We start from the raw sequence: 25,722 nt of genomic DNA on the forward strand, positions 1-25,722 counted from the left end.
GGTTGTAACTCGGTACACAGGTAAATCATATTGCAGCGAAAACACGAGTTTGGAAACGAGGATGTTGAAGTGGCATTGGCAGATTATCGCATGAGGTATCGGCGCTGGCGGCGGGCGTGGCATGTTACGTGTCCACTCCGTATCGGTGACCCCTGAGACCTTTTGATGGCAGATCGCATGCCGCCCTGGTGACACTCGACACGGCAGTGAAACCGTCAAACGCCAACAATAAACCACACAGACCTCGACGGCAGGCTTCGGTGGCATCAACTTCCCTCTAACGACAACATGTCATGGAATTTTTATACCTGTGTGTGTACATGAGAGATTAATTATATTATCATGATAAAGGCATTTATTTATAATCAAAACTATGGAATATAAATTGTGTGATAATTAAATGAAAACCAAAACCAAAAGAAATGATATTTCGCTGTCATCGCTACCAAGCGGTTTCCAGTTCCAACTCGAATTAAACCGTCCTGGCTCAAAAGGACCGAGACTGAATCGAACACCCACACCATTATGCACACATGGAGTCGATTGGTTTGTCCGTCTCTGTCGTGCGCTCACCTCGACGGATGACGCCGTTCCCGCTGATGACGCTCTGCGGGAGCTGCCGGGCGCGGTGACGACCTGCCGGGTGACGCCGCTCTCACGAGGTCAGGGGTCAGCCGACAGCCGTCGACCCTGTGACGGCGGCGGCGCGGCGCGGTGGCAGCGGTGGTGGCGGCGGCGGCGGGCGCCAGTCGGTCTAGCGGTGTCCGCTCTGTCGGTTTGGTGCCCGGTGGGAAGGGCCGATCGTACTGAACCGGACCCACATACAGACGGTGGATCAGTGAGGAACAGGACATACGGCAGAGAGATTGCGAGAAGTTGAAGGCCGGAGTCCGACCTCGTGAGGTGGTGACGAAGTTTTCGTCAAAAACCTTCCGTTTATGGATATTTTCTCGTTTTGAGTGATATGAGATCACAGAAAGCTCAAGAATAGGTAGGTTCTCAGGTGGCGCCAGAACATTCAGCGGCATCAAAGTGTTCCTTGCATTGATTAATTTTACGAAGTAGGTGGCTGCGATTTGGATTAATTACCATGTGGCGGTACCGTGATGCCAGTCAAATGGCGTCAATAACTCAATAACAGTGGTGTCCAACAATACCAAGCACCTAATGTGAGCGCGCCCGAACGGTAACATGTGACGTTTTATATGGAATCGGAGCTGCAGTGATGCCGCCTGCCGTCCGTCTTTGGTGGCTTTTTGTCCTTCTGTGGTCCAGTAAAGTCTCTGGCTTCTGTCCAGACGGCTGCGTCTGTCCCAGCGAAATTCAGGTCAGTATAAACTTGCTGTTTCATAGCTATGAATATCCTCCACTCTTTCCGAAACAGCATTAAAGGGACACTCCCACCTTAACATTAGTTTTGAGTTGAGATAGCCAAATTGGTGGTCATGGCCTGCAAATACCGGTTTGGGCACTCGCAACATCGACAAATGCTTTAATTCGGAGATATGGAATTTCAAACTTGCAGTTTTCGGATTCTAAGGGGCTAGTGCATTGGTATGCCCCCTTAGAATTTGTGACGTCAGCGGAGATGTAACGATTTTAAATCTTTTACTAAAACGTTTGGTAGCACGCGGTGGTATATGCTGCTTTGCGCGCAACAAATGCCGCACTTTCAAATAAAGTCGCTAGGAACAGCGGAGATCCCAAAAAGTAAACAAAAGTAAAAGTCTAATATCTTGAAAACCGGTGAATATTTTTCGATGAAATTTGGTAGATATTCGTTTTCGCTCTTTCTGAACCGAGCGACATCACTTTCGTGCCAATTCATTAACTTTTTTGAAGGTGGGAGGGTCCCTTTAACAACTCGTTCAACGCAAAATCCGAAATGCATGCTTTTCTATGCATTCGTATTGTGTAATGTAAATGTATTTACCATTCTTTGTCGAACATATCTATTTTACCATCAAAATCAGTTCGTGTTTAAGATAGGTACGTGTTCAGATATCTCAGTTTGGGCACATTTTATTATACACAATCATAAGTTTTAACGAGTCACTGAGCACTAAGACCAGATTCGCTAGGTTTCCGGTGTCACCAGCGGTTACCGATCGTCCCCTTTGACCCCTATTTGGCAGTCTGTGACCTGGAAACGGCCACCCAGGCCATTACTAAAGCAATCTTGGTCCAGGCGAGGCTCTGCGGGGTGTATAGCTTTCATTGTCGTCTTCTGAGAGAATTGTGTGCTCGCACCGGTAGTCGACGCCTCTCACTCGCCCACACATTCGCACACCAGTCAGTTGTAGGTGTTGTTTCGTCTTCTCATTCACTCCCGCGCAGAGGCGCTGATCTAAAACACAGCCACAATTCAAATAGACGGCTGGTTTGATCGCTACTTCAAAGAACACAGCAATATTTTAATACAGATTATCACATTGGATGTTATTTACCATTTAGTCATTGCCAGGAATTTGCAAATAATTTAATTATTCATTGTTTGTTGTCATGTAGATTGTATGAACACTGGCGCGCTTCCACAATCAGCTGGGTCCCGTAAATACGACGGCCAACAACGGTCGAATTATGCGTGAGCCTTGTGCGTGTTCGCGGATGCGTGAGTCCTGACCCACACCAATAACCATATCGGAGAATCATCTCGGCTCCTGTCGAGCCCGACACGAGTTCCTGATAACGGCTGGCATTCGGATGCATATCTGCGCAGCCCAAGACAGCGGGCACGTCTCCCGCTGTTTCCAAATCCATCACATCGTGTCCGTGGCTTTCGTTCTGCTTGTAAGGCCATGCCACGGCTGTTTAATCAAAAACCGCCGCCAGAGCTGATATAAATAACTGGTATTGGTAGAACTCAGACGCTTTGGGCGAAATGGAAGCCGCTTTCTAGCTCCACCATTCTGGTCTCTGATAATTGGGTTATGTCCCCCAATTTCCGTGTTAATTCACGACATTGATAGAGCACAGTGTGACAGAGAGAATCGAGTCTCCTTTTCGGCGTTGACCCGGCCGCGGTATTGACCAAACCTCGATGACCTTCGCTCAGAGTTCTGTTTGTGCGAGTGTTGTTAGAACAGGCGTAGAGCGTGGCTCCGAGAACATTTAACATAATTTATCCCCACACTATCCATGGCTGGCTAATCATGGTCAACTTAAGCCTGATTTTGTCGTTATGACAAATTGTAGGCATTTTTAATTTTAGTCGAACAATTCAGTCCCAATTTCATACGTTCAGGGCTTGTGTAAATAATGCATAGGTGTATTTGATGGACGCACAATAATACTAATTTACCTGAAGACCCAATAGATAATCGTATTATGTGGTTATCAAAAGGATGGCCCATTGATGACCCTGTTGACCCAATAAGGGCAGACCGAAAAAGATGAGGCCCGCTATCGGTTCTAACCAGCATTACAATTTTTACTACTCGGAAACCATATTGTTGTTGTCAATTTGAGAAGATTTTAACTCATCAAGGAATAATTATCTTTTCATAGGTATTATGAATTTACATTGATTTGAAGGTGTGTGTCTTAGCTAATGCCAATTCCAATGTTACGGAATAAATGCTTCCGAGTTCCGTAGGCTGTTTTCCGTTGACTGTTGAAGTCAGTCGGGCACTAGGCAGAGACTTCAAAGCCGTCCAATACAAAACAAAATCTCGTCTCAATTCAACATCCAATCAGGCGACAGCCAACTACGGTGACTCTTCCTCTCTTCGTCCCTCCCACTGTGTCTTTAACGGTAACCAGATGTGATTGCGTCTCACAACTGTGATTGTACCGCCGCTCGACCCACAACAGACGGCACGCACATCGCCGAACTCAGGTCAAAGGTCATCACTCGTTCATTCGCCAGCACGCGCGCCATACAGCCGATGATGTGCACTATTCGTGTTTAGTTTTTGCGCCTCTCTGACGACAAATGTGTCTGATGGGCGCCTCGATGGTTGTTTGCTGGTCATTGGGAATGAACTCAGTGGAGAAAGCCCGCTCTGTACGTGACCCGACTGCCTCGTTTGCTGGGATCGCCACGCAATTAGGATGGCTGCTTCTGACTGCTGGCTCGTGCGACTGTGTGTACTTAATGACTCTCTTGTCTCATATTTTGAGGAAAATGAGTAAGAGAAAGGCCAGATGAGATTCCACGCATTTCATTCTTAGAGCTTTTACATCTAAACGTCTAAAAAATGTAGAGTGCTTTGTAGCCTTCTTTAATTTTTGTACGTATTTTCTTATGCTCGGCATTCAATGTCATTATAAATGAACATTAAACAGCAACATACTTATTTGTTTCACTGCTCGCAAGTCGCAAGTCCCATACATGCAAGCATATGACCAAGTGCCAAGCAGTGTTCGCCACGGGCCGGGCCAGCCCAACGGGCCATGGGCCGGGCTGGGCTACGGGCTGGGCCGGGCCCCCAAATATCATTAGTTAACGGGCTATGGACGGGCCGGGCCAAGAGCTTTGTGCACTATGGGTTTTGCGACTAATGTCAATTTAAGAAAATTTGGAAACTGATGCAAACAAAACCCACTGGGAAAATACAAAAACTAAACCAAATTTAAGCAATGTGAAAGAAAACCTACTTGATATTGAATTTTGGGAATCTTGAGAATTATCCAATATCACATCATGTCACACATAGGAGGGTTTTCATACAAATTCCGCAACCAAAAAGATCAGAGAATCTCTAGCATCATTAGTTTGTTAATAAAAGTTAAAATGTAGCCATCAGAATAACTTACTTAGCACTAAAACTCCAAAAACTAAGAAGCCACTCAACAATGATGGGCTACAGGGCTACATTAAGTTTAACAGTTAACACTTATATATGGCGATAGTCAGTTGGTGACATACCAGGGAAATAAGCTAAAATTAGAGCACTCTATTTATTGCTCCTGCCCCATGTTGAAGAGATACCCCTAAAAGCGTGATCTTTTATCGGCCCTTACGCAGCAAGGCAGTAATTCTCAGACCGGTGGATGGTATCAATAGAAAGAGAATGCGTCAAGGATTAACATGAATTAATTAAAATAACATTAAAATGTTAATTAAGCGTGGAAATTAGTCCCAAACATAAGCTAATTATTGCTCCTACCTCGGCGACGGCGCTCCCCGCAGTCGGCGGAGAAGCTAAAATAAAAGCCACCATCCTCCTCCGTAAGTCAATTTTAGAGCGGCCGAGTGGGCCGATGCGGGGCCACCAAACTGAGGTGAGACGTGGCTAGTAATTGCAAACCGCCATAGAAATCAATATCTTAAGACGTACAATATGGGATGATTACTCTGAAGCTGGAGTGAAAGCATGCGTAGATTGCAAGAAACGAAATGCATAGATTGGTTGAATTATGTACAATAGGCACAGCTCAGATGAAGCCATTTCTATGATGTTGACATATGACATAACCCTTCCTCTCCTCACCTATGACCTAAGTGCATTGGCAGTTACCGGCATAGTTTTTGAGCACGAGTGCAATTCGCCATCGGACCGCAATACATGTTGCTAGGCTGCTGCAATTACAACGAACATACGAATACTGCCTTCATTTGTAGACGTTTGTATTTTAGGCGGTCTTTGACGTGCAAGGGGGCATACCTGTCGACAACTTGAGTTTCTCCGAATTTCAAAAACTCCCAGAATTTCAATTCCTTACGCACTGTTGTAGGTACAGCTATGTTCACAAGTTTTCGTTTCCTCCTGTTCTAAAAAGGATGATATTTGTCGATTTCGTGCGTCGCTGATAGGAGGGTGCGTTTAATAATTAGGTCCAACGCTTTCTGCATCCGCGAGTACCTTCAAAAGGGAACAACAGTTTCCATTTATTACACTATGGGACATGTGACAAAATGACCACTGGAACACGCATGAAACGGAGCTCATATTCCTAAAAATGTCTACCATCACTTCTTTTCTGACACTATTAGCAAATACCATCTCAAGTTAGGTGGTTGACAGACAGTCAATGGAGATCTGGGGAGACTGAGTGATGCCAATTCACCACTTAACTGATAATGAGGGCCGAGGGAAGAGAAACATGCAACATGCACAACTGACAACTTGACAAGTGACAAAACACTACCACTATTGCGCAGTGCACAACCAAATTACAGCAGCCAGCCCAAAAATGCTTTTGGTGGCTAATTGCAAAACAAGTCACTAATAAATGTCTTAGTTGCAGCTGAACACTGCACAATAATCACACTGTTCACACATTGAGTGAGATGCCACAGGTGGTTTGAATCACACTTTGGTTCAACTGCAAATCTGAAGTGTTGTCATGAGGTTCATGCCTCCATGATCACAGCACTTTGGTTGTGGTTGACATAACACTTGTAGTCTGCAGAGTTCCACATGAACTGCAGACACCTCATCTGGTGGTCTTCATGTTGCTCAACTTCTTCAGGAGGCAAATGTCGACCACCCAGCGGAAGCATGGTCCTGCAGAAAAGAAAGGTAATGCATAAGGTACAAACATTATCTGCTGAAACAGCTCCTTCTGTTGGCTGTTATTAAACTTTTAACATAGGTAACATAGGTAACAACATGTATTCTATGTATATTACATTTGTTGAAGTAAAATACTGCCGGCTATTTCAAAACCAGAAAATGAAATTATATTGTGGCATAATTCACCTGCTCAGCTATCAGTATCAAATAATAATTAATTTAATATTTGGCATATTCTATATAACACATTCATAGAATATTCTACTTCACGTCACAAGGACTCACAATCTTTCTGTTGGGTGTTTGATTGACGCATTAACTAAGTTTGTCTTAGGTTTTATTATTGCAAAAAATTCATATTGCATTATTGTATCAAAATACTGCCTGCAATAACAAAACAAGAACATGAAATGCCAATGAGCAAGCCGCCTTTCCTTAAAATGGATTACTTTGAAAGGAATTTTAGTTTCTTTAAAGGAAAAGGAGAAATGATTATCAGGTAATTATCAGAAAACCACTCAACCAGCAAGTGGCTGGGTGGTTTCACAGCAAACATCAAGCCAAAACATATGCTTACATCTATCTAACAATTGAGCCATTTGACTACTACAAGGATATGTGAGCAAAATAAGAATCCAATTATCCAATGTTGACTTCCTTGCAAAGTTTATGCCTTATTTTATGAAAATGTGTCACTAGAAAATGATACTTATCATCGAATATTATTTAATTTACGATTTATTTCGATCGGAATGCACATAGAGTCCCGCGCCATTTTCGTCGACGATGAATATGATCGTGTTTCATGAAGAGATAAGGGGTTTCAATGGTCTTTCAAAGCAATAATTTGATGCAAAAATTTGTAGGAAATAATATGAAGCTGGGTCAAATGGCCATCAACCATTTAAAACACCGAAAATACTCACAACTCCGCCCCGACGACCACGCAGCACCGCGCACGCCACACTACTGGCACAATGCCAAAACTGTTGTCACAGCGGAAATGTTTTTTTTTCTCGATTGCAATTGTGGAATTATTTATTAAACAGAAGATGATCTTTCCGAAAAACCGACTGATTTCATACGCAAATGCATGGAAAATAAAAAATCCCGGTAAGTTTATTTGTAATGTTTTGTCGATTTTGGCATGCTCCTAGTTTGCAGCCATATTTCGATATGTTCTACAGGGAGTTCAGAATTATTTCAGGACCAATCTTTTCCTCATTCATTTTCCCGTCGATCATGAAATTTTTAGAGCGGAACAATTGGTTTCCAGGCGGTCCGAGCGGTTTTCGTGAGAAGGGTGCAAAAATCGGCGTCATTTTTAGAGCCTCGACACCAGCTCAACACAGGACCCTATGGGAGACGGTGAAGTAGCGGGAGCAATAAATAGAGTGCTCTAATTTTAGCTTATTTCCCTGGTGTGTCACCGACTGTAGTGAGACAATTCCAACACAGTCTTTTTTCCTTCACCGACGGCTTTTTAACGAACAGAACCTTAAAAGGATACTCACAAAACACACTGTACGTAACGAGGAACTCTACAGAGTATTTCGCGATGAAAGCTTCTTTAAATGTCCATAAATTTGTCAAAATAAATCACAACAAACCAGCGCCTTCTCAACAAAACTTGCAATCATGGCGGCGGCGCTATGTTTATGTGGCGGCATCTAGGTAGTATACACAACAGTATATCAAATAAATACGTTTTTTTAGTAAGTATCAAGGTGAAAACAAAATTAAACAAATAAAAAATAAAACCTAAATCACGAAGTCTGAAAGCTCGAACGAAAAACAAAACAAAAACTTGAACAAAGAAACACCGTGCTTGGAATGCCTACATGAGGGCAGAGAGGTTAAAGCTACCAGAGTTGGAAAGGTATAGAAAGAAATACATCAAGGCAAGAAAAAAGGCTCATTATGGTCTACGTAACATCAAAACAAAGCACGAAGAAAAACTTTTTCATCAGATCAAAACTAATCCCAAGCTGTTTTATGCGTACTGTAACTCCAAAAACAAAGTTCGAGAGCCAGTAGGGCAAGTTACCAAGGCAGACGGAACCCCATCATCAACATACGAAGAAACTGCCGCTGCCCTCAACCAACACTTCAAGAATGTGTTCACGTTAGAAGATGACTCTGACTTGATTTACGCCAACGAATTCTTCTCCTCACTGTCAGACGAGCAAATGTGTCCTTTCACCCACTGTCGGCATCCAGATGTACCCGAATTACATTCAGTTGAAATGCCTCTTCAACATATCATCAAGCTACTGAAAGAGCTTAAGTCCTACAAGTCACCAGGGCCAGATGATCTTCACCCACGTCTCCTAGCTGAACTCGCAGAAAATGTAGCAGTACCTTTGAGGATCATATTCAAAAACTCGATGGACACTGGACATGTCCCTCGTCTATGGAAAATGGCATACGTCACAGCAGTCCATAAGAAGGGATCAAGAACTGAAGCCCAAAACTACCGCCCAATTAGTTTAACCTGCATATGCAGTAAAGTGATGGAAAGAATCGTCAATGAACAAATAATGAGTCATATTTTGCAGAACGACATTTTGAACCCACGCCAACACGGATTTGTTTCCGGAAGGTCGTGTTTAACAAACCTCCTCTCCACTTTGGAAGACTGCAGCCGCAGCCTTGATGAAAAGGTACCTACAGACATTGTCTATCTAGACTTTGCAAAAGCTTTTGACACCGTACCACATGCAAGACTTTGTCATAAATTATACCGATCAGGGATTGGCGGTCAGCTGCTTAACTGGCTTGAAGACTTCCTCTACGATAGGAAACAGAGAGTTGTAGTCAACGGAGCCCACTCAAGCTGGGCAAAGGTAGCAAGTGGCGTCCCACAGGGCTCAGTGATCGGTCCCACACTGTTCCTTCTGTTTATTAATGACATGCCGGATCAAATAGTTAGCCAGGTGCAAATTTTTGCTGATGATAGTAAAATCTACCGACACATCAAGTCACATGAAGATGTGGAGCGCTTACAAGGGGATCTCCAAGAGATTGAGCACTGGTCTCGTCAATGGAAACTATGCTGCAATGCTTCTAAGTGCCAGACCCTTCGAATCGGCACCAAACAAATGATGTCCGACAGACCAGTCTACATGCTCGGTGGTACTAAGCTGGAGAACACCAACGAACAAAGAGACCTGGGTGTTATTGTTGACTCCTCGCTCGAGTTCAACAAACATATCAACAAATGCACCCAACGAGCATATGCCAGTTGGGGCATGGTAAGGAGAACCTTTGAAAAGCTGAGGCCGGCAATGTTTAATCTCACATACAAAACATTTGTTCGCCCTCACATTGAATTCTGTCCCCAAGTGTGGTCTCCATATAAGAAATATAATATCAAGAAGATTGAAACAGTTCAAAGAGCAGCTACAAGAAGAGTTGTGGGACTGCAAGGGTTAAATTATCCAGAGCGGCTGAGACAGCTTAAGCTTACCACCCTAGAAGAGAGAAGAGAACGGGGAGACTTACTTGAGACCCACAAAATCCTCCATCAGCTCCACGAGTGTGACCTCACCCAATTATTTAACGTTAGAAACCGAACAGAGCGAGATTACCTCAAACTGTACAAGCCCCACCACCGGACGTTGAAGAGAGGAAGATTTTTCTCACAAAGAGTTATAAATAAATGGAATTTGTTAAGCTCTCACACCAAGATGGCAAAAACATCTAACCAATTTAAGTCAAGATACGACAAACATCGGGCAGACAGACAAGACTGACCGAAGAGAAATCAAACTGATATAGAAAAACGCGTGATTCAAAAAAGAAATGGGCTACAACATAGACCTCGACGTCTTCTTCCAGAGCCCAAACAACCTTGATTCTATTCTTCTTGATTCTTGATCATATATGTTTTATTATACAGTTGGTCAGGATCGCTACCTGCCGCAGATGCGACAATCAAGAAGTGTTCGCTCATTTTCGATTGAGGATGATGATGCGTAAAAGTCGCAAAAGTACCCAATGAAATTTCAAGCTTACCAGAGGGGTGTTCACGGGCACCGCACACTGCTGCGTGCGGTGTGTGCGGTGCGTCCAGCAGGCGTGGGGGTAGGGGATGGGTAGGCGGCTCTGACGTCACGGCTGCGTGCGGTGGACGGTTCGCTGTGGCCAGTCCCGACCGGCCACAGCGATCGCTGTGTGCGGTGACGGAAGGCTGACGTAGGGACGAAGTGGGCGGAGCTTCGAGGCTGTGTGCGGTCCGACCGCACACAGGGCCCGTGAACAGCCCTCATGTTTTCTGCTTACGCTGCTAGCGATATCCATATCTTGAAAAGAGCCTAACATAAAATAGCAAGGAAAGTAGCAGATAGTTGTCCACAGAGATTCGGTTGACACGTGGGCATGAATTGAAAATAGATTAAATCAGTTTTGCTGATAAATGGATGGATTTTCTCTTTTTTTGGAAGACAGTGCTTAAGTGAGTGTCACCTTTTTTGTATGCTTTCTCAGGCTTTTGATATTGCAGCATCTATGGAGTGAATTTAACAGCAAGGTCAATCCCAGACAGATTCATCAATTCCCATAAGTCAAGCTTTTTTTCTGCTGGTAAGTGCTGGGAAGCATAGAGTATGTTGCAAATTCTTCCTTCAAGTATGCATTAGAGTCACCAATTATGAATGATAATGTTCACACACATCAGCTTGCAAGATAACTTTACTCATAGAATGTAGTTAATATAATCATGTAAACTTTTTATAGGTGTGTAATCATGACCTAATTGACTGAGGTGCTTGCTGTTACTGTTAAAATTTGTGCCATAGGTGCTTGAAATGATTATATTCATTGAAAAGAAGGGAGTCATGATTGCCATGTTAATATTCATGCAGTTTGAATTGTTCTCAAAATAGTGTAATCAATCATGCTTATTATAGCAATAGACTAAGACAATAACTAGATTGCTATTTTTGACGGGCCGGGCCGGGCTGGGCTTGGAATATTTGCCAAGAGCGGGCTACGGGCTGGGCCGGGCTCTGAACCCATGGGCCCGGGCCGGGCTGGGCTGGGGATTTTGGGGCCCGTGGCGAACACTGGTGCCAAGTAGTGTCGCTTTCCATCCTACCAGCCGCGACACCCCTTCCTCAGCAGGTCAATATTGCACGCCCGGCGTTGTTTCCACTTAATGACAGCTCCGATGACGCTGCATAATTTTACCGACGCCAAGCGTAAGCTCCTGCCACTCCGTCACCAAGCGAACTTCGACGGAGCCAGCGGCAGACAATGGCCCGAAATTATCTGACAGCTGCGTGGGCCCAGTCGGAACTGTTTTTACAGCGTCACCGTGTGCCAAATCAATTGTGTCGTCAATAAATTGATTGCGCTCGCTGGATTTAACGGTCGGCCGTTGCGTTTTTCTGCGAGCTGCACGTGCACGGCGTGCACGCACCGCCTCGGGCGATTTATCAGTGTCACACCTACGGTGGTGAGCCGGGGCGAGGGCGTCCATTCTGAATTACAGCGCATGCAACACACACGCAGGCAAGACGCCTCGGGTGTCCGTGCCCAGCAGTGAGGAAATGGATCGTTTGACTGATCGATGACGAACTTTGGTGACAGTCATGTCCGACTCTTTAGTGCCCTCATGGTTCGATCCCTTCTTTGGATAATCATCTCAATCGTAAGTTCGACGGAGAACACAGCACTACTAATAAATAACGTCAAAATACTCTCCGGTCAAAACTGCAACAAATTACACGACTAAACACCCCACACACGACTTCATAACGTACAGCTTGACTCGTGTCAGGCATGCTCACATCATATAGTGAAATTAACGCATATCAACACAAACGCATATGCTTCCCTCGCATACGGTTGCTGCTATATTATTGATGTCGAGAAGCCATGACACCGGCCGCACAGTTCGACGTAAGGAAGCCATATAGGTACCTTTCGTATGTGGTGCGAGCTTGGGGAAGAGGTCGGACAGGTGTGAGTGAAAATAGCACCATCACCGTGTTGGTCCCGTTGGCTTTCTGAAGGACAGATCTGTTATACGGGCATTGGGAAGCTGCTCAGTGTGCTGGTGACAAAGCTCCATGCCATGTGTTCTTATGTTTTGATAAAGTCTGTAGCGGTCAGCTCGTCACGATGCCGTCTGCCCCAGTTGAGGCACAGAAGGCGTGGTTTACCATGGCATTAGTTCCCTGGGAGCCGTCTCACGGGCCGGCTGACCACATGGTAACCGAAGTCGGCATCGGCGGCCGTACCCGTGACCACACTGCGGCAGTTGGTCTGTGGTCCGGACCCACCACCCACCGACCGAGCACGCACCCGTCAGTCACCCACCAGCCACCCAGCGAACCCACCCATCGACCAAGCACGTCGAACCCGGCACCCACACTTGGCCGGCGGCGGTCGTAATTAACCCGCACTGCTCCTAAGTACGCACACAGATGCCGGCAGTGGAGCGGCAGTAATTAATGTTAATTGCGCTGTAAGTGCCATGAAGTCCCATCGTTACCCTGGCAAGGCGTTTGTCGAGGCCCTCCAAAAAGAGGATTTGCGCATTACACGTAATCCGCTTGGCGCTTATGATGGTCGTGTGAAAACCTCATGCTGATGCACTGGTGCACTCGTTGCTTACAGTGTATGTAGGTACACGTTCATTTAACTGTGAGCACATAAGCAATGGGATGAGCATTTGAATCCACGAAGCAAATTTAAGTTTTTACACTTCTGAGAATACTAATACGTCATAGTAAAATAGCACAGCTTACATAACGCAGCAACGTAATAACACGCCCAGTGTGCTACAAGGGGTCAAGAATAAGATAAGGTTGGTCTACCGTCTAGATATTCTATTCTAGTCTAGTCTAGACATTGCTATTCGTGAATCTGCCGTTGGCAGTCAGACATTCAGCCGGCCCAAATATGCTGCTCTGGCAGCGGATTCGCCGGATGTCTGTCCGGCGAATCCGCTGCCATTAGTAGCGAATTCGGGCCGATACCGTAATGATTGTGCATATGCAGCATTTCATGTACATTTATTATGTAACATTCGAAGAAATGTCGTTTATTGTTGCAACCAGCAAAGCCGGAAAATGTTACGAAATACAATTATTTGATAAAAGTGTACGGTTGCTGAACAAGACTCACGGTTAGCCGTATATGTTCTCTTGATTGCATGATCTAACCGATGGGAAGTTTGATCATCACACATTCGGTTAAACGTTCGTTTGAAGGCTCGGTGGAACCGGTGTCCTCTCCAAGCTGACGCCTGGTGTTCTCTGTCTCCTCAGGTCCTCTGTATCGACGCAGGACTGACCGCTCCACCACGGAGGCTGCCGGCCACCGTACAGCACCTCTCACTGGCCGGGAACAGAATCCGTCGACTGCGACGCGCCGCCTTCATCAAACTACCCCAGCTGCGCACCCTCGACCTGGACAACAACCGCATCCGTCGGGTGGCACCGTTCGCCTTCCTCGGCCTGCTATCGCTGGAGCGGCTCTCGCTGCAGGGAAACCCTCTCGGCGAGCTGGCTGGATTCTCTCTGGGCGGTCTGCGCAACATCACCTACCTCTACGTGGGTCACAGCGGCGTGCGGCGTGTCCGCCCACTCGCATTCAGTACCTCAGCTGATGTGAGGCTGATCAGTCTCGGGGGTAACCCGGCGGCGGCGCTGGAACCGCGGGCCTTCGCTGGTCTCCAGAGAGTGCACCACCTCCTGCTGCCGGAGCGACTGCAGCGGGTGGCCGCCGGAGCCTTCTCAGGCCTGCGGGATGTGGACGTGCTGGTGGTGCGGCAGCCGCAGCTGGAGAACCTGCCGGCTGGCCTACTCAGCGGCCTCCAGCGGGCCGCGCGGCTGACAGTGATCGGTGGGGAGGTGGGTGTCATGGATCGCCACTGGATGGAAGGTGTGGGACCGGTGCAGGTGATCAGCTTCACCAACGTCACGATCGGAGAGCTGGGTGGACTGAACATCACCGGTCCTGTTGGACGGCTAGAGATGCGAGGAAACCGGGTCCACGCGGTGGCTCTGAGTGATGTTCTTACTCTCTCCCCATGCGCTGAGGAGAGACTGGTCCTTGTGGATAACTTGCTGCCGTGCACGTGCGATCTACACCGGCTGATGACTGCCCTCCGTGGTGCCGGCTATAATGTGACGCGCTTCTCGGAGCAGAATAGATGTCTGACGCCGCCAGTGCTCCAACAGAGACATATCAGTGGCGTGAGCCTGCCGTCGGCAGAGGAGTGTGCCGTAAGAGACAGGGAGGAGTTAGAGCGGAGAAAGAGCGAGGAGGCCTTCCTACGGGCCATGGCGTCGGCCGGTCGCTGCTTTGGGGTGACGATATACTCTTCTCTGTTCACACTTTTGTTGCCGTTTGTCATAAATATCGTAGTGACGTGAATAATGATGCTACGTCATTGTGGTGACCGTTTCTGTGTTTGTTCGTTATCGTATGTGCTTAGCACCATGTAAATGAAGACTCTGAAATATGCGATTCATGAAAGCTGGGATAGTAGCGATAGGGATTAAACTAGCCACTGGCACAAATAGCTCTGTATCCGTTTTTAATCTTATTTTGTTATTTAAAATACGCTTAACACGATAAACGAACTGCTCTTGGGGAAAACGTGCTCGAGCGAACACGTTGCCACATATAGGTACTTACATGGCCTACAGCGGGAAGTGTATCTTATAAATGTAAAACACGCTGCTCGGTAAATGAATAAATGCTATGTCAAACGGGACCAATGCCGTGCCCTCTGCCCTCCCTGGCCTGGCAGAGACACGGACAACTGAAGCTTCGCCGGCCCGCCGACAGAGGCGTTGGATGGAGGTCAGGGGGTGTCTGCCGTCGAGAATTCAGCTTTGGTGTTGGATACAAATTTGGTCCCCATAAAATACCCTCACAACAAAATACCTACCGATCTATTTAACCTTTTAAGACATGTACCTTGCAACCTAAACGATATTTAGTATATTATATTTGACGACCATCACAAATGAGTCGAGGGGGCCGTTGTCTTGCCGACGATAATGACTCTTGAAGGTTAAAAATAGTGGACGATTTAGTAGAATTGATATATTTGCAACAAAACATTACACTTTTTACATAGGTACACGAACATTTACATGCCTGTGGGATGCAGACATTTCAAATAAGAATCTTAGGTAAAAGGGATACAGCTATTTTTCCAAAAACATTCTCGCAACCGTCTACAAGTTAAATGCAATTCGCGACCAGCAAGCACCTACATCAAATGTGAAACGTTGAGCACCACTCGTTAATATGTAAAAAAAGTTCCACCTATATGTTCGGAGGGAGAATCGAACTGGGAAGCAGTACAATGCAGAGCAGACAATTGGATTAGGGCCGCTCACCGGCCGCGTGCGTCATAATCCCTGCCCGCCGGTGGCGGCTGGTGTGGACTCGGAGAGAAGTGGCAGTGGTGGATGCGACCAGCGGCCGTGTCCGTTTAGTTCGCTAAAACCAGAGTGGCTCCTCTGTCGGCTGATGAGTGGCCTTTCACCTATCATCGCATCAACATCACGACATCCGCCCGACTGTCATCTGACATCTGGCTGGGCATAGCTGCGTGTCTGACTGCTGAGCCTTCCACGGCTCCAGCTGCGGACCCCAGTGACGTGGTGTTTCAGTGGCCATCCGTCCTGTCAGCGGTGATCACCGACCATGGCGGAGCCGCGAGCGATTCACATCCGTATCCCGCTGCCACCTCTACCGCTGATGGACCGATGTTTCGGCGGTGATGGCCCAGGTTAGTACTTAAGTTAGTAGTGTCGTTTGTTGGAAGACACCAGATAAAATCCGACCAGCGTAGATGACAAATGTATCCTGGGCCTCAGAATAATTTCCAAGCGTCTTCTTATGAATCACGCTTCGCCAATAATGTGACTGTGTCAAGATCAGGGGCTCGACGACGAGTTCAGGATCGGGTTCCCACCCAAAAATCCACACCCTAGGTAGGTATGCACTGGGCGGCACTACGGAAGTGAAATTATCGGGGATTCCGAACCCTCACGACTCCTCCCCCCCCCCTCTGCAGCGGAACCCCTGGTCAAGATAATTAGAAAGCATCCGAGATCAGGCCTGAACCAAACGTGACCTTGACCTTTTTTGGACAAAATACAATCGATTGACTCGCCTTGATGATCCAAACATGTCAATATAACTTTAAATCTGTGGCCGCTCCTGTCGTAGCTCTCACTTTCTTCTTTCCGTGACTCATACCAAACCACCAATGGTACGGTCTTTCCCAGTTCATCTCAGGCATCTACAATTCACCTTGGACATGACAAAATAAGTATATTTTCATGAATTGTAATTGGAAGGTAGGCAAATTGGTGATATGATTTAGAAGCTGTTCGGTAGATTACGAATCAAATTTAGTAAAACTTTAAGTTTTAGTTTTATGTTTTAGCATGAGATTCTTGAATTTAAAATTTGCTAGCATGCTCCACTTTCCGCGGAATTTGTTGACTCTTCTCCAGCGGGAATCCTGCGATTCTCCTGCCATCTGTCGGACACTTCCGAGGTGTGGTCGCTTTTAGGCGGCCGTTGCCATATTGATTTGTGCACTTTTACCGGATTTCCTTTAGCATTCAGGTAAGGGTCAAGAACTGGGACCGAGGACTTCTGGAAAATATTCTTAGGATTATGCTGGTGTCGTCCTACTGACTGGATGCTGCTTAACAATTCAAGAAACCGATAAAATGTTGCGCGTCGGCTTTGTCACCGATGAATCATTCAGCACAATAGCTTGTGTCTTCCGTTTTTATTTTGAATTTTTGAACCGAGCAATTCGATGAATGACCAGTGCCAACTTTGTGTGATCCTTAGTTCAAACTGAAGTAACTGCTATCGAGCTCATTCTTATTTTCATTTTGCTGTCAACAGGTATCTGGCATTTGTCCAAAATCAACAGTTGATCTCGCTTGTCTTTTCCCAGTCCATGCCCTATTTTCCCAATTTGTTAACAAAGTTATCAGGCATGAATTTTAAATATCCTGTTAAAGGCGAGAAATTTGTGACCTAAAATAAAGCTTGATTGTTTTAAATGTAGGTACAGACTGTCAAAGATGCATTACCCGTACCTGTTGAGTTGAGCATTGCTCTCGCCATTTTCCCACACGGTATGCTCATCTGTTATAAATCATGCCATTCTTAGACTTTGAACCTGACACTCAGCTCCACAAACATTGCTCTCCGTCTCCACTGACAGTGTAGATGTTTCATTAATATTGATATTTTTCATGTCAACTCAATCTTATAATTTGTTAGGTACTTACAAAACCACACCACTGGATTTGGAAGGAGAACACAATTTTCTGGGGGATAGCAAACTCCTGGAACCAGCTCTCAGAAAAAAATGTTTGCAAAAATGTTACCGAACATATTTGGGCAAACAGTCAAATCAGTGCCAATTATGACCAGAAGGCAATCTCTATCAGCTAGGTAATAGCTCACTTGCCCATCATATTCATCTACTCACAAGTATCTGCTAGGCATCCACTAGTGGAAAGCAGCAGGTACCTTAGTCAAAGGACACTGGTTTCACCAAGTCAATTAGTCAGAAGGGAAGGCAGTAGCCATGGATCAGGCCTGAACCCAGGATCAAAGGATATCTAAGTTTAATTGGGAGCATCAGCTTGTCAGTAATTGGAGTTCAGCACAGTTAGCTGAATTTAAGGCACCGACATGAGAAGTGAGAACCTCGTAATTATGCATATCCTTGGAAATTTCATGTGTGGCACTATCAAAACATTGAGAAACTACTCTGACCATTGCTTGAAAAGTTTCACTCTTGCAATTGTAGTTGTTCTTTCTCAAGTTGCTTTTCTACAAACAAATACCACCTTCATGGATTTCATATTTTCACTCATGTGTAGTTTTTGAAGGCATGAGTTCAGTACAACTCAGCTATTTTGAAATGCTAAACACATTATTCCAAAATTTGTTAATTTGGTTAGGAATTAACAACCAAATGAAAATCATGTTTATTTCTCATCTTCATTTTTCAAGACCAATTTTCCACTTGCAATTTTACAGTTTACACACACACACACAAAATAATTGTGTGGATGTTTGTCTTACATCCTAGATGCTACCATGAATGAGATGCTACCTACCACAATTGCATAAAAATTTTACTTAAGAATGTTTTCCTCTCTTTTTGGCCATATTTGACCAACAATCTTCACAGTTCACTCTCATCCCCCTTTTGGTGAGGAACTTCCCCCTTATAGTCAAACTAAAATACAATTTGGGGACACTGGCTGAACACCTCACTCCTCAGTCCATTCGTTGTGAGCATTGTGAAGTGGTATATGCTCAGAGTTTACCCTCTACTGTAGCTTTTGTTATTCTTGTTTGATGCATGGTTATATACTGTTATAATGCAGTGGGTACATTAGTGTTTCAGTAGGTATCTTCATGTGGTGCTCTTATGCACTTCTTTCCTACATATGCAATGCATGCTGCACCCTGCAGTAGGCTGTAGGCATTGACAAACTATTCTGATCATTACTCTAGTAGTTTGATCTTTGATACCCTGACTGATTGAAGATTAGTTTCTCATCCCTTATTTGGTGAGGAATTTGCACATGAAGCCCGAACAAAAGTGCAATTTTAGTATATTGTGGTACACTTATACACTTCTTTCCTACATATGCATGCTGCAGTAGGATTAGGAACAGCTACTGTCTTGTTACGAGCGCAGCGAGCGAAGCGAGTCTTTTCAATATGATGGAAAAATCTCGGTATCAGCAGCCTGGCCTGTAACGCTTTTGAGACGCTTATATCTCAGCAACCGCTAGACCGATTGGCCTGCGATCTTTTTTGCTGGGTAGCCCCATCCCTTTTACCCCATAATTGACTACTTTTGATGCATCTCAGTGACCGTCGTGGCACGTGCCACGTGAAAAGTCAAGGGTGTTCAAGCTGTTTTGCAAAAAGTCGCCCCAAAAGGCGTTTTACTGGTTATAAATTTTCAGAAAAAGAAAATTTAATGAGACATTCCAGCCGTCAAAATCTCACTCCATCGGCCGGCTGCAATGCCCGCCACCATGCTGTGCTCCTGTATCTACTCCTCATCTCCCCATCTCCCCTCGCCCCCCCCCCCCCCGTCTGTCATCCCCGTACGACGAGCTGGGTCCCGGCCGCTGTCCATCGTTCTCGCTTCTCTCGGCGCCCGGCCGTGTTTGTTTTGCTACCCCTCCCGAATTATCACCATTTGTTTATGGCTGGGCCGACGCTGCCTCTGTCTGTGTGTCGGAAGAGCGGTTCGTTTGCCGGTGTGAGAGTCTTGGTCGGCCGGGCGGGACCGGTGTAAGACGACCGGTCCCCGCTCAGCCAATGTCCCGCTACCGACCCTCCAGGCCTACACTGTCCTAAATATCACAGGACTCAAACATAAAACCGTAACTGAAACTCTGAATTTGTCCGTCGACAGAATTCATGGCGGCGATACGAAAGAAGCTAGTTATCGTCGGCGACGGCGCCTGCGGAAAGACGTGTCTGTTGATCGTCTTCAGCAAGGACCAGTTCCCCGAGGTGTACGTGCCGACCGTGTTCGAAAACTATGTGGCCGACATCGAGGTCGACAGCAAACAGGTGAGGGCGTACCGCTTCGCGTGCCTTTATCTCCAGGCATCGAGCTTGTGGGAGGGATGGCGGGTAGGACGTGGGGGTTATCTTTGCAGTCAGCTGAATTTTTTCTGTCATCGTGTGGTAATTGATATATTAGGTCGTTCAATAAGTAACAAACAATCGGTCATAGCTTCTTTATTTCTTTATTTAACACTTTCAAACTTTCACAGATTATAGATCAAATGTTTCTGAATGTAGCCTTTGCCTCAAACCAGTCGCCGCCCGCCTGCACACACTTCTCCTAGCGTTCCGGCCAACGCCTGAATTCCGCCCGGAAAAACGCGTTTTCCGTCTTTTTCACCCAGTTCTTGACAGCGCACCTGACTTTAGCGTCGGTCTCGAAGTGTTCACCACAGAGGCCATCCTTCAGGGGACCAAAGAGGTGAAAATCTGAAGGAGCCAGGTTCGGACTGTAGGGCGGCTGGGGCATGATATTCAGCCCTGTCACGCGATCTCCTCGCGTGTGGCGTGAGACATGTGCGGACGAGCGTTGTCATGGTGTCATCCTGGTGGGCTTTCTTGAACCTGGGCGGACTATGGACAGCGGGCCGCTACATCACAGTCCTGCAGGAGACTGAGAAAAGCAATACTGAAGAAGAGGCGCGCCTCGGATGTCAACAACATCACCATACACCATGACAACCCCCGACCGCACTTGTCTCACGCCACGCGCGAGGAGATCGCGTGACAGGGCTGAATATCATGCCCCAGCCGCCCTACAGTCCGAACCTGGCTCCTTCAGATTTTCAACTCTTTGGTCCCCTAAAGGATGGCCTCCATGGTGAGCACTTCGAGACCGACGCTGAAGTCAGGTGCGCTGTCATGAACTGGGTGAAAAAGACGGAAAACATGTTTTCCGGGCGGAATTCCGGCGTTGGCCGGAACGCTGGGAGAAGTGTGTGCAGGCGGGCGGCGACTGGTTTGAGGCATAGGCTGCATTCAAAAATGTCTGATCTATAATCTGTGAAAGTTTGAAAGTGTTAAATAAAGAAATAAAGAAGTTATGACCGATTGTTCGTTACTTATTGAACGACCTAATACATTTCCATGCACTTTACTGTGAACGGCACATGCACAGTGTGAAAGATTATTTGAGTTGGAATGTTTTGATTTTGAAAAAAGATACCTTTTCGCATTAGTACTCATAACTTGTTCGCAATAGAGTAGAGTTTCGCATTTCGTCGTCCCACTGTCTGATCTAATCGACCGATAGTTTCATTTCCCGGCGATCAGCATAAGTATTGCTGTCCTGTGGCGTTGATTCGCGAGGTCGCCGCCAGAGGCCTCTCGGTGTGTGACGCCAGTTCTCCGTGTCGCCACCAGGTGGAGCTGGCGCTGTGGGACACGGCCGGACAGGAGGACTACGACCGGCTGCGACCTCTCTCCTACCCGGACACGGACGTCATCCTGATGTGTTTCTCCATCGACTCACCCGACTCGCTGGAGAACATACCCGAAAAGTGGACACCCGAGGTCAAACACTTCTGCCCCAACGTGCCCATCATTCTGGTCGGAAACAAAAAGGTGGGCAATAGTGCGCCACTCACGTCCTTCAATGAATCTTTAGCACCAAAGGAATGAGTGATTGAGTTAAATGTATTTGATTTGAAGTTAAAATGGCTGGGGGAATGGAAATTGTTGTTGGTTTTGTTGCCTTGATGATGTGTCGTTTCAGTTGTAATGATTGCTTTTTATGATTATATGTATTATGTATTGCTTGAGCGACGTTATTTTTCTCCTTAAGATTTTCATTCTTTGTACAAGTACATGCATATTTCATGCCCCTTAGTGGTGTTCACTGTTCGATGTTTCTTTTACTTTGAGTAAGTTGTCTCCACCCGCCTTGCTGACACGCCATCTCTCCACCAGGACCTGCGGAATGATCCGAACACGATGAAGGAGCTGAGCAAGATGAAACAGGAGCCGGTGCGTCCCGAGGAGGGCCGCGCCATGGCCGAGAAGATCAACGCGTTCGCCTACCTCGAGTGTTCGGCCAAGAGCAAGGAGGGCGTGCGAGAGGTGTTTGAGACGGCCACCAGGGCCGCGTTACAGGTGAGCGCGCCGGGAGCGGGGCTGGGGCGGGGAGGGGAGTCGGGGGTAAATGGGTAACGGAGTGAGGGGGGTTAAGTTAGGAGTTTAAGTGGGTGACCGGTATGATAGTACTGCGTGAAGAAAACTGAGAATAATGGGAGACATCAGTGATATTCATATAGATCCCCATGATTACGATAAGATATGAGTAAAGCATGCATGTTATCGGCTTAGATTTCAGCCTTCCTAAGGTTGGTTCTGAAATGACAAAAATGTGTCATGTTGACGTGAAAAACGTGAGTCACGCGAATCGTGAAATTTGGCTTGGGTTATTTGCTGTTATTTGTGGTATATCTCGAAAAGTCCGTTGGTCGGTCTTCCGTAATACCCATAGATATGCTCCCATGCCTACAGCTGCCTTAAAAACACCGAATCTGTCATCTTGCTGCGAAAACAATAGGATATGCTGCACTTACAGTATCAGGTTATCTAATGCCGCAAAATTGTCTTTCAAAATTCATTTACACTACAGATGCACTGACGACCTCAAATATGCTCATTGCTCACACTCAGTTCTTATCTCAGCGTCACACGCTGCTTACGTAGTCTACGAATTCGGTGCATGTGTCCTGGCGTGTCGGCAGGTCACGCGTTTGGTTAACTGGTATGAAAGATGTATATTTTCACTACATGGCGTAAACTTTCCAACATACTATCACCCCTCCTCAAACACACCCCTGAATATCAGCGAGTAGGTAAGTTTCAATTCTCTGGATTGTTTCCACCCCGTGAACTGAGTTTTTCGGCGCGACAGCCAGCCGCGATCCCAGTCAGTTTATCTCTGTTGAACGTCACTGCTGGTTTACGGCAGTATCATAAATGACGTCAGTGGATCAGCGCTGGCGCACTGCCAGATGTCTCACTCTGTATCTGGCCCTGTATCAGGGCGCCAATGACCTCTGAAGTCCGGGCGCTCTAAAATCACAAGTCATATCAAATCACACGTCTTGTATCTCTCCGAACAGTTGGCCATGACCCTCTCAGTAGTGAATGTCAGCGACGTTCCCTACAACATATGGCATCCTCCTAAACTAACGTCCTTCACTCCCCACCTTCGGCAAAGTATTCTGACACTTCGTTTCCCCGGACAGGTCAAGAAGAAGAAGAAGCCCCGGTGTCGTCTGTTGTAATGCGTCTGTCGCTAAGCATTCGGTGTCCAGGCGAGGCCTGCTGAGTCGCGATCGGCGAGGGCACCGCTTGTAGCGCTTGCACGACGCTCGCGCTTGTGCGGTGCTAGTGGCGATCGCGCGACGCTTGCAGTGCTTGCACGGCGCTCCTGGTGACCTGCGACGCTCGAAGCGGTCATGCGACGCCTTCAGCGCTTGCGCGACGCTCGAAGCGGCCGTGCAGCGCTCTAGTGCTTGCATGACGCTCCTAGCGCTTGCACGACGCTCCTAGCGCCCGTGCGGTGCTCGGAGCGCCCGTGCAACGCTCGTAGCGCTGGCACGACGCTCGCAATGCTCGTGCGGCACTCGCAGCGGCCGTGCGACGCTCCTAGCGCCTGCATCACGCTCGTAGCGGCCGCGCGGCGTCCAACGAAGCGGCTCGGGAGCCAGCTGCGGCCGGCGCGGCCGACGTCGTCTCCGCATCGCCGACGGACCTCTATCTACCCATATATCGGCGTCTCTCCGTATCGGTGTGCGTGCGCCAGTGAGTGCTAGTGCGGCGGGCCGGGACCCGGACCGGGCCGTGCCGCGCCGCGCCGCGCCCGGGGAGCGCAGAGACAGTGGTCGCCAGTGATCGGGGCGAATCGTGTATTGATTATACTTAGTAGCTGTGGCTGGATTATTTTGGTCATAGGAGGAGCATGCGTCACAACTGCAATGAAACTAAGGATGTTTTGATATTTCCATGGATTCTTCGTACCAATAAACTTATTTAAAATGGGTGGAGTGGTTACACCTGCCCTCCCAAATTGTTGTTTTGTGGTTGTTAGCCGGACTTTTAGACCTCATGTAATTAACTTTTGCTCGGGAACACGTTTCTTGCTCGGGACACCGTGCAAACCCAAGAAACTGCTCGCAACCCTGAAGAGCTGCGCTTGTGAGGGGTGAGCATTTGCCCTAACATTCCTCTTACGTAATGTTCATTTTGCCATATTACCCGGTGCTTCACTCGCATCGTACAGCCGTCCTCCTTGACCCTGGTGCGAACCGTATCATTACCGATCAGCACTGACCAGACTGTTGAGTTCTGAGTGAAGTCCTGAGTCGGTGGCTGCACGCGCCGTTCTGCTCCCCCCTCACCCACTCCGCCCGACCAGACACCCGTCGCTGGACCCCCCCCCCCCCCCCCCCAACTCGGCTGGAGACAGCTGACGTCAGCAGGCTGACTCAGCGCTGACCTCAGATGACGCCCTGTGAGTCAGCTGACCGGGCGACGTGACTCTGGAAACGCTCGAGTGTCGACACTGACCGGCTCCTGGCGTCTGGAGACGGGTGGTGACTGGTGCGACAGGGGAGGGGAGGGGACGTTGGTGGGAGAGAGAGAGAGAGCGTCTGATGATCAGAGAAGGGGCGAAACTTGTGATGAAGTGCGCTGGTGAACGGGGTCAGCTGAGGGTATACTTGAGTTTCCGAATTTCATCTCGTTTCGGTGACTCATGGCGAGTTCATGTTAGCCTCACCAATAGCGGCCGGATAGGAAGGGAAAGTGTCTTATGAGTAGCGCATGAGTTGCTCTGGGACAGGGAGTTACATTCGCGAGCGTGGAAACTAAAAAGCAGGCCGGTACTTTTCCACTTTCCATAGAGCTAATGCTATGTGCTGATATCCCGCGCCCTGATGGAAAGTCATGCTTAGCGTAAAAGGTCCGCTACGACTGCCCCTGTTTGTTTGTTTGTTTTGTTGGGTTAGGCCCTTTCGGTCGACAAGACCATTGCAGAGCCGGAAGGATGATAGGAATTTGGGGGAGACATTGGTCTGGGCAGGCACCCTAGTGAGTCGCCGGGGCTGAGCCCGTCCGTAGACAGGCCACCCCGAGCCCCAAGGCACTCACTGCACCCGGCTACGGGGTGCGCTCCCTCGGGAGCAGCGGTGCCGCTCCAAGGGAGCAGCCCGCATGAGATAAGGTTGCCTGTCCAGCCCGGAGGGGGGTTGTGGCGTGGAGGAGAAGGATTTCAGTTTCCTGAGGATAGAAGCATGGAACGGTGGACTGCCCCTGAATTCAACGGTGTTTGTCAAGCAGGTGACACCAGACTTTGTGCTGAGCAGTATGCGTGACGGCTCTCCCCCAGGTATGTACACCACAGAACACGGACAAACTCCAGTGGAGGACGGATATGGGACTCCCCGTATATCGAGACTCTGGAAAGTCCGACCGCAGAGTCTGTAGTCCCACTCCCGACACAACGGCGCCCCAGCGGCCAGCAGCGCAGAATTTACGCTTGAGCGAGGCGCTGTCAGTGCCGTGAAGACGTTGGAGGAACCTATTGAATGACTGGAATTACTGGAACCGTCTGGTTCTTCTATTTGTAACAAAAATAATGACAATAATTGCAAATGATTCCAGACTTGGTCTA

The 25,722-nt window shown here is 47.4% G+C and overlaps 2 protein-coding genes across 2 annotated transcripts; both read left to right on the top strand.

Annotated features, from left to right (window-relative positions):
- The first annotated feature begins 540 nt into the window (after positions 1-540).
- LOC122368085 (insulin-like growth factor-binding protein complex acid labile subunit) lies at positions 541-15,186 on the top strand. The gene is made up of 2 exons (XM_043341721.1): positions 541-1,327; positions 13,739-15,186. The coding sequence occupies exons 1-2, from the start codon at positions 1,226-1,228 to the stop codon at positions 14,846-14,848; spliced, it is 1,212 nt and encodes a 403-aa protein (XP_043197656.1). The 5' UTR covers positions 541-1,225; the 3' UTR covers positions 14,849-15,186.
- A 1,777-nt stretch (positions 15,187-16,963) lies between these two features.
- On the top strand, positions 16,964-24,117 carry LOC122368086 (ras-like GTP-binding protein Rho1). The gene is made up of 5 exons (XM_043341722.1): positions 16,964-17,069; positions 19,915-20,075; positions 21,435-21,635; positions 21,981-22,163; positions 23,294-24,117. The coding sequence occupies exons 2-5, from the start codon at positions 19,920-19,922 to the stop codon at positions 23,330-23,332; spliced, it is 579 nt and encodes a 192-aa protein (XP_043197657.1). The 5' UTR covers positions 16,964-17,069; positions 19,915-19,919; the 3' UTR covers positions 23,333-24,117.
- Positions 24,118-25,722: the final 1,605 nt, after the last annotated feature.

The sequence above is a fragment of the Amphibalanus amphitrite genome, unplaced genomic scaffold (genome assembly GCF_019059575.1).
Source record: "Amphibalanus amphitrite isolate SeventyFive unplaced genomic scaffold, NRLGWU_Aamphi_draft 000922F_arrow, whole genome shotgun sequence".
NCBI lineage: Eukaryota > Metazoa > Arthropoda > Thecostraca > Balanomorpha > Balanidae > Amphibalanus > Amphibalanus amphitrite.

Excerpts from the sequence above, each read along its gene's own strand:
- LOC122368085 (XM_043341721.1), top strand. The coding sequence starts at position 1,226 with ATGCCGCCTGCCGTCCGTCTTTGGTGGCTTTTTGTCCTTCTGTGGTCC. Across the intron at positions 1,328-13,738 it reads TCTGTCCCAGCGAAATTCAG|GTCCTCTGTATCGACGCAGG; the intron begins GTCAGTATAAAC and ends CTGTCTCCTCAG.
- LOC122368086 (XM_043341722.1), top strand. The coding sequence starts at position 19,920 with ATGGCGGCGATACGAAAGAAGCTAGTTATCGTCGGCGACGGCGCCTGC. Across the intron at positions 20,076-21,434 it reads TCGAGGTCGACAGCAAACAG|GTGGAGCTGGCGCTGTGGGA; the intron begins GTGAGGGCGTAC and ends TGTCGCCACCAG. Across the intron at positions 21,636-21,980 it reads TTCTGGTCGGAAACAAAAAG|GACCTGCGGAATGATCCGAA; the intron begins GTGGGCAATAGT and ends TCTCTCCACCAG.